We start from the raw sequence: 13,359 nt of genomic DNA on the forward strand, positions 1-13,359 counted from the left end.
CTTTTTATAATGAGGAGATAACTATTATTTTAAATACACTGTATTCATATTGATTTGTAGAACTTCTCAAGGTCTATCTATATTTTAAATGTCAGGTCATTCGCATCACAAGTGGAATTTTGCCGATTTTTTAAAAAATTGTGAGACCCGAGGTGACCAACTTTGAGGGGCCATCCACGCATAAAATTTGTTTAGTGGGCTCTTAACAATATTATTGCCATATATAGTTAAGCGGTATCACCAAGTCAGAATGATGACAACTTTTTTTGAGGGACCACTAATTTTCAGAGTTTTTGGAGACCCATAAAACAAAATTGGTCTTCGAAATCTTCAAACTGAGTATGTATATGGTTTTACTACCCGTTGGTAATTTAATCGAATATATACTGTTCAGTCCGTGTTTTTCCAAAAGTCTTCATTTTTTGTGGTACACTTTTAAGTATGTTATTGTCCACCAATATTGATGAAACTTATATGGTTTAAGAGGTTATTTTCTCTAGATCTGCACAATATAATTTTTTTTTTAAATTCTTTCCATAAAAGTGGTAAAAAGCGTTTTAAATTTGCTTGAAAAACAACAACAACATGTTTATGCTAGGGTATTCAAACGATTAACCTTTAATCGGTTAACCGATTAATTTTTGTCGGTTAACTGTTCGAATAATTCAAAAATGCCGATTTTCAAATAACAAATAAACCGATTAATTTGTGTCGGTTAACCGATTAACCGAAATTTCTTATTTTTGCTGTTTAACATATTTTTTTTTGGATTTATTTTTCCGTTTTAATGTCAAAGTAAAATTTCATATTTTTTCGAACATCCAAGAAACATGTTTAGTGAGTATAACAACTGACATATTTAATTTGCATGTATTTGACGGATGAGAACATGATAATAGACGAAACTGGAAACACTACTGAAACGAGTCTTTTATCAGAACTTATCGAAATTAGTAAAAGTATTAAAAATCTAAAAAAAATCAAAAAGGACTCCAATGGTGAAATCAATTTTCAATATCTTCGGGATCCAAATCTTCAATAATTCTGTCAGACATGCTTTCAAGAAGTTTCCTATTTAAAATCAGCAAAATCGGTCCACAAATGTCTGAGATATGAGGAAAAAATTAGGACAACCTCGATTTTTGACATATATCTGGTTTACTAAGTCATTAATATAGACAATATGGATATCTAATGATAGATATCCCAAAGACCTTTGCAACGACGGATATAAGACCATAGTAAGTTGGACCTACAATGGGTCAAAATCGGCAAAAAATATTTTTTATCCCGAATTTTTTTTTTACCAAAAAATTTAAAAACAAAATTTTTTTTCTAAAATTTTAGGAAAAATTAAAAAAACGACTTATATACACTACACCAAATTTTACTTCAAAATACAAATTTTAAATATTTTTAGGTAAACAAAATTTTTTTTTCCAAAGTCGTTTTTTTATTTTTTTTTTTAATTAATAAGATTCGGCACAGCCGACTATAGCTCTTTTACTTGTTTTCTATGTTTTTGTTCATTTTATTAATAAAATACTTAAATAAGAACACAAAATCCATAGTTTTATTATCAGTTTTAAATCTAAATAGAAATTATTCGGTTAATCGAATAATTTAAAATTAACCGATTATTAACCGATTAAATCTATACCCCGATTAATTATTTGCTCGATTAACCGATTAAACCAGAAACCCGATTAATTGAATACCCTAGTTTATGCACATCTAAATACATACACATGCATTTGTACACACACGTGAAAAATATTTTTGCATATACTATATATTACGGAGTGTCTACAAAAACGGCTTTTACCTTTCTTAAAACAGCACAGAGTACCTTCATATTTCTGGCCCGATTTGACATCATGCCACTATTAAAAAAAGGACGTAGAGTGTTATTCAACATTAATGTAAGTTTTTTCCACCCAACTGTCCAGAAGTTCGGACTGTGGAAAGGTATTTTTGTCTCTTGTAAAAAGAATTAAACAACACAGGAAGGTATATCAGGACAAGTCCGATTTTAAGCATAAGTGTAGCACCTCGTCCAAAAAAGTAACGGAAGCAACTATAGGATTTCCGGAAAAAGTGGATAAATTTATAAATATCGAGTAATATGCCAATATTTTAATGTGTAATGTACAACTTCATTTGAATAAATTTCAAAATTCCGGAATGTGTTAAAAAATCCAAAGTGGTTTGTCATTGCCACCCTTCTTAACATAATATAGAATGGTGGTATCCATACAAAATTTAAGTAATTAGATGGGAGGTAATAGTTAGTACCTTAAAATCACTTGGTCTTAGGTGTGTACAATTCTGATTAGTACCTATAACTAGATAATGTGAAATGTATTTAATGTATTTCTAAAAAGAGAGAAAACAAGTAGTTTTAATAACTTCTCACTGTGCGAATGTCGGATTAATGTAAACCTTCGTATCTTCGATGCTCTAATGAAAAGTCGAATGTGTAATTTTCTGAAAGCTTAATTGATCATTCATTTACTCGCCAAATTATTTTCAAATATGGCAATTATTTCTACAGTTATAAAATAAATTATTAATGTGTATTTTTACATGGATGCCATATACAAAAATCAACGTGAGTTTGAAAATTTGTTAAAAAAAAACACATAGGACTGGGGTTCTTGTTGTCCCATCTACAAAAAAGTAACATTTAACTTTTCTTAGTTTGTCTCATTTTCGTTAACATGTCTTATTAAAGAGTGTCACTTGACATTTCAGGTACGCTGAGACCACCTGGTTTAATTGGAGGATCAAAACCAAAAGTTGCTACCCCAGCTGTAGTATCAAATATTGAACAATATAAACGTGAGAACCCTACAATATTTGCGTGGGAAATTCGAGAGCGACTGATATCTGAAGGTAAGCAAAACAGCCTATTTAAACGTATGTATGTATCTGCATATAAAACTTACTAACTTAGTTACTTATTAACTCGCTCGTTTGCTCAATCACTCACTCATTCATTCATTCACATTCTGGTACTTGCAACAACTACAAACACAAAGCTCATTTAATGTACAGCGATTGTTGCATGCAGCAAACGATTAACAATTGAAGGAAATCAACAATTGAATTAACGAAATGAGCAACAAACAAAAAATCAATCTTTAATCTTGATAACGCAAATCCCAAATACACAGACAGTAGCAAACATATACATAAGTACCTATACATACTCCTTAAACTATAATCCCAGCAGTTCTGGGTGACCGTGACCACTAGCCCATACATAGATTACAAATATGCTGTCTTATATTTATGTAGCTCGTCCAAAGTTGTCACATACATACCGGATACATATAATCAGTTACCTTACTAGCTACTTAAATAGTCTACGAATAAATGTTTATTAATATTAATATCCTAATATAAACTGTAAGGAGTGCTAGCGACAGAATTTTTGTCGTCTGATTTGCCGACTCGCGATTACTTGACATAAGTAAAATAACTAGTCTCTAAAGTAAAGGGACAGTTGTATGTAAATGGACTTTGTCAGATAACATTAGTGGTGAGTAAATATGTTAGTACTTAAATAGAAATATAATTAGACTTTTGAAATGCAGACAAATTGATCCAACAATTGTCAGTAAAATTATATTGTAATACGCCCAGCATTATATACTTTATAGCGACATACTACACTTCAGATTACAAAGAGACACTAATCGATAACTAATTTCTAAAGTGCAATAAAAATAAACGTGACTACACTATAGATTACATAAAGACACTAACGTGCTGATTGACTCTACGCTAGATTACCTGGGGTGTAAAATGTAAACAATTGACTTCTAACTGCAATACTAAGAGCACATATACATACATATGTATGTCAGATGACCCAAAATATATAAATTGGAGTCAGCCAACTGATCAGATATTAGTAAACATTACTGTCTATAATGGATACATTGAACACTAGACCGTAACTCAAAAACAAAATTCGCCGTACACTCCCTAATAAAATGCAGTTCTGCAAGACAGTTTCGAAAATTTTTTTTTATTTTTTTTTGCCTTTTTACATTTTTCGCTATATCTTTGCAATTCACAGTCGGATCTTAAAGTATGATATATCAATGTTTTTGTCTCGGGAAGACCAATGCCATTGACTAATGGCCATTGACCTCAAGTATCCCGTTCTAATATTTATCCGCCAGATCTTTGTTCCTACGACCCTAATGTCAAAAAATTTAAGCTCTCAGCAAACCACTAAACTTTTTCTAACGAAGTAATTCGATATTACCTCCACAGAAAAGTCTTACAGTCGGATGTAAAGGTATGATGTAACGAAATTGTGTCTTTTTGTCAAAGATAATTCGACAAAATTTTGTACAAGCTTTTCTATTGCTCCAAGAATGAATTTTTCTATTGAATTTTGTTAGAATCGGACTATTATTTCCCCTTGCCCTCATATAATTGCCCTATCTGAAAATAGTTAAGCTCCCATAAATATCTTAGTTATATATCCAAACGAAATTCAGCACAAATAAGTTTTATGTAAGCCGAACTCGCACCACCAAATTTTGTAACGATCGGTCCATAACTAGTCATAGCTCCCATATGAGGCCCACTTCTGAAAATCATTTTAACGAGATTTCTTAAAAATTTTGGTATTCAAATCCAGCTCCCATATACATTTTAAAAGAGAACTGCTTATAATCATCTTTTGTGTATAGGGTATCATATGGTCGGGCTTGACCGACTGACTATACATTCTTACTTGTTGTTATTCTTTTGGCATAATTAAATTTTAAAGTATTTCTGAAGGAGTTATCGAATTACTTCGTTAGCAAACATTTTATGATTTCTTGCGATCTTTAATTTTCTGACATTAGGGTGGTACATTAGAGTGGTAGGAACACAGATCTGGTGGATAAAAAGTAAAACGGGATACTTGAGGTCAATGGCCCTTAGAGAAAAATATCGAGACAAAAGCAAAAAATAAAAAAAAATTTTCATAACTGCCTTGCAGAAATACATTAAGGGTACTCATTTAAACGCTTAAGTTTCCCATTTGTTCAATTGTGCAAATTTGCGTGACGTGTTTTATGAACCCACCGTTTCAATTTTGTGCAAGTTTATGCATTAAATTTCTCTCTATTTGATAAAAATGTCAAATAAAAATAAATTCACAAAAACTTTAAAAAAAAATTTCAAATTGTATAAATTTAAACTCTAGAAATGTTGAATGAAAGTTAAATCTTTGGAACAAACGATGGTATACATAGTTTAGAAGAATTTGTTTATGTTCTAGCTGTTGGTTAATGTTTCCATACACAATGCCATTCAATCCAATCATTCTGTTCCAAAGATACACAATTTTCACATGAACAAAATATTTATATTTTATTTGATTTTTATTTTTCATAAATAAAAGTAAACAAAAGCAGCTGATTCATCAATTGCACAACAAATTCAAGTTTGCGAGTCGAAATTGTCGCGCAAACTTATCGGGGTTGTGCAAACGAATTTCCATACATTTTTTGACAGTTCATTTGCGAGAGTGTAAAAATGCACAGATTGCACAGTTTGCGAGGCTTTTAAGCATTTACATGAGGACCCTTATTATATTAGGGGGTGTACGGCGCACTTTATTTGCTTATAAGGTGGTACACTCTATTGAACATATACTTATAGAACTGTTGGGATACTATTTATGGATGTATGCATGTATATATATAAGTTGGTATGGTACGGTATCTTTACCTTCATTTATTTTCGCAATCAAGGTGGGCATCTTCGGTGATGTGTTTATGGCATTGGAATGGTTGTGCAGACTAATGCACTGTACATGTTGGAGACGCTAATCAATCCCTGTGACTGTTGTAGAATCTCCAATTTGCTGAGTTAAACAGTGGGACACATGAAGATTTAATGATTGGTTAATTTATTAACATCCGGACATTATTTAATGAGCAAGAGCATACAGTATTGGTTCAGTAATTAGTTCTAGTTTTTCTTGTTCTATTTAAGGCAACAAAAAAAACATTAAATTAATATTTTTGTGATAATGTGATAACAAATATTTAAATGATGTTTTCGCTAAACAAAAAGCAAGGATTCTAACGTGAATTGATTCTAAAAGAAGTTCATAGTAGGCTTTCAAATTTCAATTCATTCTACCATTTCTCAAAATTTGTGTCCTGGCACATTTTTTTAGCTAATTATTTTTTTTTTTCATATTTTATTTATTGTATCTTCACAAAATAATGTGAACTATCAATAATTTGTTCAAATCTTAAATCAAAATATTATTTTTTATTTACGTCCCACCACAGTTGGACGACAAATTATGTTTAATTTATAGATCCTATCATCAGCGCAGGTCTGTTGGATTCCTTCTTCTTAGTCGGATGTAGCCATTACTTCTCATTAATGTTCGTGCAAGTGGGTTTGGGTGAACTTCTAACTTTTTAAAATATGACTCCGCTTGTTTTTTTATTTAATTTTTCACCAGGGAGACACCTAGGTCCTTATGAATGTTAATATTTCTCACATACCAAGGCGCTGCTGTTATCATTCGTAATATTTTATTTTGGAATCTTTGAATTTTTTCAATATTAGAAGCTGAGGCCGTGCCCCATAATTGAATTACATAGCACCATATGGGTTTTATTATTGAGCTGTACAGCAAAAGTTTGCAATCTAAACTCAATCTCGAGTTTTTACCAATTAGCCAGTAAATTTGTAGTAATTTTAACTTCATTTGAGTCTATTTCGTATCTATATGCTTTTTCCAGGTAAGACGTCGGTCTAGATGCAGACCTAGATATTTAACTTCAGTTTGTTGAGGTATTATATGATTATTTATTAGGATTGGAGGGCACGATTCTCTACGCAATGTGAATGTAAGATGTTTACATTTTTGCTCGTTTACTTTTATTCTCCATTGTTTTAACCACCTTTCTATGTCGAGTATATGGTCTTGTAAAAGTACAGATGCTTCTTGGGGGTTTTCATGAACGGCTAGTATAGCTGTGTCATCAGCAAAAGTAGATATGTGGGTTCGACTGTTTGTAGGCATATAACAAGTATATAGCAAATATAGGAAGGGACCCAGTATACTTCCTTGGGGTACGCCTGCTTCAATAGGCTGTGGTGAACTTATGAAGTCTCCCTCTTTAAGAACGAACTTTCGATGACTTAAATAACTTTCTAGTAGCTTGTGTGTGTTCACTGGTAAATATTGTTTATAATCCTTCATGCCATACTTTGTCGAAGGCTTGCGAAACGTCGATGAAGAGTGCAGAACAATATTTTTTTTCTTCAAATGTCTTGGATATGATTTCTATCTACCAACCTGTGAGTTTATTCTATGGTGTTATGTTTTTCTCCGAATCCGAGCATCTTGTTACTGATTTTATCAATACCAGGTGATTTTTTGGAGTTTAAATCAACAAAACGAAGTGGTTCAGCTGCAGTAATATGGGGTAAAGAAGGTGGTAACTCTATTATGTCTTTTGACTCGTTTGGGGAAAATACATTCTTTAGATGACTAACAAACAGGTTTTCTTTTTCAGTATCATTTCTCGCCCAGCCTCCACTAGAATTACGTAGAGGAGGTCTGCTCATAACAGATCTTTTTAATTTTTTTGTAGCTCGCCATAGAGAGTAATTTGAGTACTGGGTGGCATCTAAGTTCTCCAGATATTTATTAATTGAGTCAGTTTTGCGTTTGTGAAGAAGCATACTGAGGCGTTTGCGACATTTTCTAAGCTCCGTTTTAAATTGAGGGGATCTGTAGAGTTGCCACTCTCGACGAACTCTTCTTTTTTAAGCTAATGCTGGGTATACACGATACTATTTTTTGTACTAATCGTAGTATGAGTTGAAGTACGATTTTGTGATAGACGTTACTACAAATCGTACTATTTCCTTTGAAAAAAATGACAAGTAATAAAAATATCACAAAAATCAAAAATTTTTGATTTTCATACTTCGTTAGTACGACAACATGATACACGTTACTAATTTCATACTTATACGATTTATCGTACAACTTATCGTAACGTGTATACCTAGCATAATAACTGTTCAATGTCTGCAGAATAGAGTCTATTGTATCTTATTTGTTGGGTTATTTGAGTGGCGTGTTCAACAGCAAGTTTTAAGTTTTGTTCAGCTAATTAATGTATGATTTTTTTTTTCATATTTTTAGAAAAGAAATATCGCTGGCTTAACATGTAAAGGCTCTAAGTCCAAATTTTAAAATTTTATAGGAGAGAAAAAAAACATTCAAACTTTTTGTTTGTAGTTTTCTATGTGCGTAAAAGCAAAATGATAAAATAAGTATTTGCCGAAATAAAAAGTTTTTTGGACTTAGAGCCTTTTCTATTGCTTAGTTTGTATTTTTTGATGGACTTAGGTCTTTTTCTTAGAACTTGTCTTTCATTTCTTATTTACTACTTTTTATACCCTTCACCATGAGTGACAAGGGTATATATAAGTTTGTCATTCAGTTTGTAATTTCTACATTTTTCATTTGCAACCCCACAAAGTATATACAGTGGTGGCCAGGAATTTAAGACAAAAATTGTTTGCTAAATTCCAAGTGATCGTCAATTATTTTTTCAAATATTTCCACAAATATGTATGCATGAGGACTGTTTTAACACACAAGTGTGTTTTATTCGACTGTGCCAATTCATACATATTCACCACGAACACATAAAATTTTTGTACAACTTGACCAAAAAAAATGATTTTTAAATAAACATATTTTCTCACATTTATATCATTATACATTTATTATTATAAAATATTCGGACCAAATTTCGTAATTTTAGTTCGATTAGTTTCGGTCATATCATGTTATTAACAGCGGATGTTCGCTGAGGTGGGTCAACGTATTTCCACATATCTTTGTCCATATACGTTTTACCGATTTTTCCAAAAAAATTTCAGAAACTAGAAACATTAATAATAAATTTCATACCCTTAGAGGTCCTTTTATTTTGTCTCTATCGCACATAAAATTCAGTTGATGAAAAAAATTCAAGTATTTGTCTTAAATTGGTGGCCACCACTGTACATATGTATATTCTGCAGCGTTATAGATAGCGAAGTCGATATAGCTATGTCCGTCTGTCAGTCTGTATGTTGAAATCAACTTTCCGTATCCCTCAAATAACATACATACATGATTCATACATCAATATATCGGAATTCTTCCGGCTCGGTTTGCTATTAAAAATCGACGACATCGGTCCACAAATGACAGAGATATAAGAAAAATACCAGGACAATCTCGATTTTTGGCCTATTATTGATCTATGTCTGGATTACTAAGTTATTAATATAGACAATATGGGTATTTAATGATAGATATTTCAAAGTCCATTGCATCGATGTACTATATAAGGCTATAATAAGTTGGACAAACAATGGGTCAAAATCGGCAAAAATATATTTTAAACCGAATTTTATTTTTCATAAAAAATTTTTTTTGCAATAATTTTAATTTTTTAAAAATTAAAAACAAAATTAAAAAAAAAAATGGAAAAAACTTTTTTAAAAATGGTATATAAGATTCGGCACAGCCAAATATAGCTCTCCTACTTGTTTTTCTCTAATAATTTTAAAAAACAAAAAAAAAAATAGGAAATTTTTTTTTGAAATTTTATAAACGTAAAAATATTTAAAATTTGTATTTGGTGAAGGGTATATAAGATTTGGCACAGCCGAATACACATACATATATTATATGAAATATTTGTATCTGTGAAAGGTCAGAAATTATCGTGTAAGTCCAAAAATGTTCGAAGTTTTGTAATTTGTTTCTCAAATTTTCTATTTTTTTTTTTAATTTTGACAAATATGTTATTAACCCACCAAAATGGAAATTTTTTAATATAAAAAAGGTAAAGAAAAGGGAAAGATTGAATAGGAAATGGAAATACCAAACGTTTTTGATTATTTTTGAAAGCTACAATTTCCAAATCTTATTTTTTAGAATTAATTTTGTTGAATTCAAGATCGGAACAGGATAATTAAAAATGTTTTTCATAATAAAGTGTTATAATTCTGAAAACTTAAGGAAATCAATACAAATTGGACCAAAATGGCAATTTACCTAAGATACGTAATTATTTTTAAACCTAACAGCAGAGTTAATAACAACTAATTTATTTTATTGAAAATACTTACATCCTTAAATATTTCTCCCAACTAATACAAATTATTATATTTTATGGGGCCACAGTTAACTACCAGGAAATTAAATTTCAATTAAAAAATAAAATAAATTGTGTTTTTTGACAGGTAAAAAAATGGATTGTTAACAGTTGTAAAAAAGAGGAGTTTGAAGTGCGTACGTAGTAAGTACTAGGGTATTCAATTAATCGAGATTCTGGTTTAAATGGTTAATCGAACAAATAATTAATCGGAGTTTAGATTTATTCGGTTAATTTAAAATTATTCGATTAACCGAATAATTTCTATTTTAATTTTAAATTGTAAATACAACAACGAATTTTGTGTACAAAAACATAAAAAACAAACAAAACATAAAAATAGAACCAACAAAAAATAATCCTTTTTATGTGTGTTTTTTGAGGTTTTAGAGAGTTCTTCTGAAATAATTTTTTAAAAAAAGAACACAATTTAAATGTTTTCCTTTACACGATTTTTTTCTTTAGATTTAATAAAACTTCACTCGGAAAAAACTCTCTCGCTGATTGTATATGTTGGAGAAATCGAAAGCATGATAAAGAATATCTTTTTTTCTAAGCATATAAAATCCAGTTATATCATTGGAGTCCTTTTTCGATTGTTTTAGATTTGGAATATTTTTAATAGTTTGGTTAAGTTTTTATAAAAGACTCGTTTCAAAAAAATCTATACATGTAAATACAAACAAAGTTTCAAATAAATTCGCAAAAATATGTAATTTTAATTTGAAATTTGTATCTGAATTGAAACGGAAAAATAAATACAAAAAAATGTATTAAAGTGCCAAAAAAATTAATTTATGGTTATTTATAGGAGTATAGAAGCAAAGACAGAAATCTCCACTTTCTGTAATAAATATACAAAAAATAGTAAAATAGTTAAACAAAATGTCATTTTGGCAGAATTAAACTTATTTGGAACTGATAACTTTTAAAAACACTTACACTGTCTCAAACAATTGTTCCTACCCCATGCAGCTGAAAATGTATTTGATTATAATTCGAAAAATACTTACCCGATTCGAATAATGTAAATATTTTTTAAAAGTCCAACAAGTGATTATAACAATTGCCAATTAATAGTAAAATAAAAAAAGGTTCACATTAATTTTTAACAAAAAAATTAAAACTAATTCAAAATATTAACTCAAAAAATGGTCCGTACCCTATGAATAAATTTGCATATTTATAAAATGCATATTATGATGATGTATGATTTCTTTAATATTGAATGTGGTGTCCATTAGCACCAATTACGTCTTTTAAGAGATTTTTCATCGATAAAGCCAGTTTTTTTGAAGTTTCTGTGCCAATATTCCACCATTCTTGAACGACGACATCTTTCAGCATTTCCTTATTAGTTATTTTATTCTGTCAAATTTTGTTCTCCAAAATAACTCCTAGATGTTCTATGGGGTTTAAATCAGGGCTCTGGGGATGGTGAGGCATCACTTCCTTAGCATTGTAGAGGAGCCATTCTCGCAAAACCATGGAAGAGTGCTTTGGATGGTTGTCGTGCAAGAACTGATAGTCGTCTTGTGTGCCCAAATTAGTGGCATTAGCTTTAAAATTTTCTTTTAAAGTATTCAAATACCTAAACTTGTCCATCGTCCTTTCCCCAAACATGAGATTTCCTACACCTCCAGCTGCCATTGCACCCCACATCTTCACCGTTTCACCACCGAATATAAAACAACGTTCTGATAATGCCTAAAAATATATAAATAAATCAGACGACTTCTGGAAAACATTTTTTTTTTTTTGATGAAAGTAAATTTAATATTTTTGGGTCGGATGGAAGACGTTTTGTATGGCGAAAATAAAAAACTGCGTTGCAATTAAAACATCTAAAAGCAACAGTGAAACACGGTGGCGGCTTGGTAATGGTGCGGGGTGCAATGGCAGCTGGAGGTGTGGGAAATCTCATGTTTGTAGAGAGGACGATGGTTATTTGCATATTTTAAAAGAAAATTTGAAAGCAAGCGCCACTAATTTGGGCACACAAAACGACTATCAGTTCTTGCACGACAACGACCCAAACAAACATGCATGGTTGTTCGAGAATGGCTCCTCTACAATGCTACGGACAATTTGTTTGAGACGGTGTACATATTTGAAAATTGAAAGATTTTCATACAAAAATTAAAAAAAAATGTCCCTTAATAATAAATAATTAACAAAAGAGTTTAAATTCGAAAGCAAAAATTATGATACTCGTATTTTGGAAAATATGGTAACATTGTTGATAGAATGAGCGAGCAAAGCAAATATAACTACATTGCACTCGCGGTAACGCGAACTAATTAAAACCAAGGCAGTTCATGTTAGTGAAATTGTTCACGTTAGCGACTGTCGAATGTCTTGGAAAAAATATAAAATTTACACGCTTTAACGTGAAATTATTTTATTATTATTTTCATTATTAAAATTTAAAACAAATACGAGATACAAAACAAAACGAGATTACGAGAAAATATACATTGAAATAAAATTACATAGTAAATAAAATTACTCATTCGCTGCCATACAAAAAACATTAATTTGGAGGATACAAACACATTTTTTAAATAAGGGGATTCCCAAAACTTTAAAAATCGAACTTAATGTATGTATTTTAGTGTTTCAAAACAAAAATTGTTCCCGTTATTGAGCTTTCTGAGTTTGTTCACGTTACAGAGTAGTCAATGTAAACAAAAGCTTGTTCACGTTAGGCGGTGTTCACGTTACTGCGAGTGCACTGTATCTCCAATGGGCATTGCTATCTTTTAATCACAAGCATTGTTTGAGGTTTATAGCGTATTAATTCAAACTAATTACTTTCAATCTCAAAATTTGAAAAACTTAAATTTGTTTGTAAAAATTACAAAAGTTTTTATATTTTTTTAATTTACACGAAAATTTCTGATACACATGATGCAAATCATATAACCCTTAAAAAATTACTATTTTATCCTCCGATCCAGCTCACCAAATTAACATTCATTCATAAACAGGGCCACCCTAATAAATGGTGTTGTAGTATATACCTGATCAGTTCATTTAAGTTTTTTCTATGTATGTATGTATGTATGTATGTATGTATGTATGTATGTATGTATGTATGTATGTATGTATGTATGTATGTATGTATGTATGTATGTATGTATGTATGTAT

The 13,359-nt window shown here is 30.6% G+C and overlaps 1 protein-coding gene across 1 annotated transcript in view; it reads left to right on the top strand.

Moving 5' to 3' along the window:
- LOC135955551 (paired box protein Pax-6-like) overlaps positions 1–13,359 on the top strand; it is a 75,927-nt gene that overhangs the window by 39,210 nt on the left and 23,358 nt on the right. The window contains exon 2 of the mRNA XM_065505901.1: positions 2,755–2,895. Coding sequence (XP_065361973.1) covers positions 2,755–2,895 — 141 coding nt within the window. The remainder of the gene's footprint in view (positions 1–2,754; positions 2,896–13,359) is intronic.

Source organism: Calliphora vicina, chromosome 3 (assembly GCF_958450345.1).
Source record: "Calliphora vicina chromosome 3, idCalVici1.1, whole genome shotgun sequence".
Classification (NCBI taxonomy): domain Eukaryota; kingdom Metazoa; phylum Arthropoda; class Insecta; order Diptera; family Calliphoridae; genus Calliphora; species Calliphora vicina.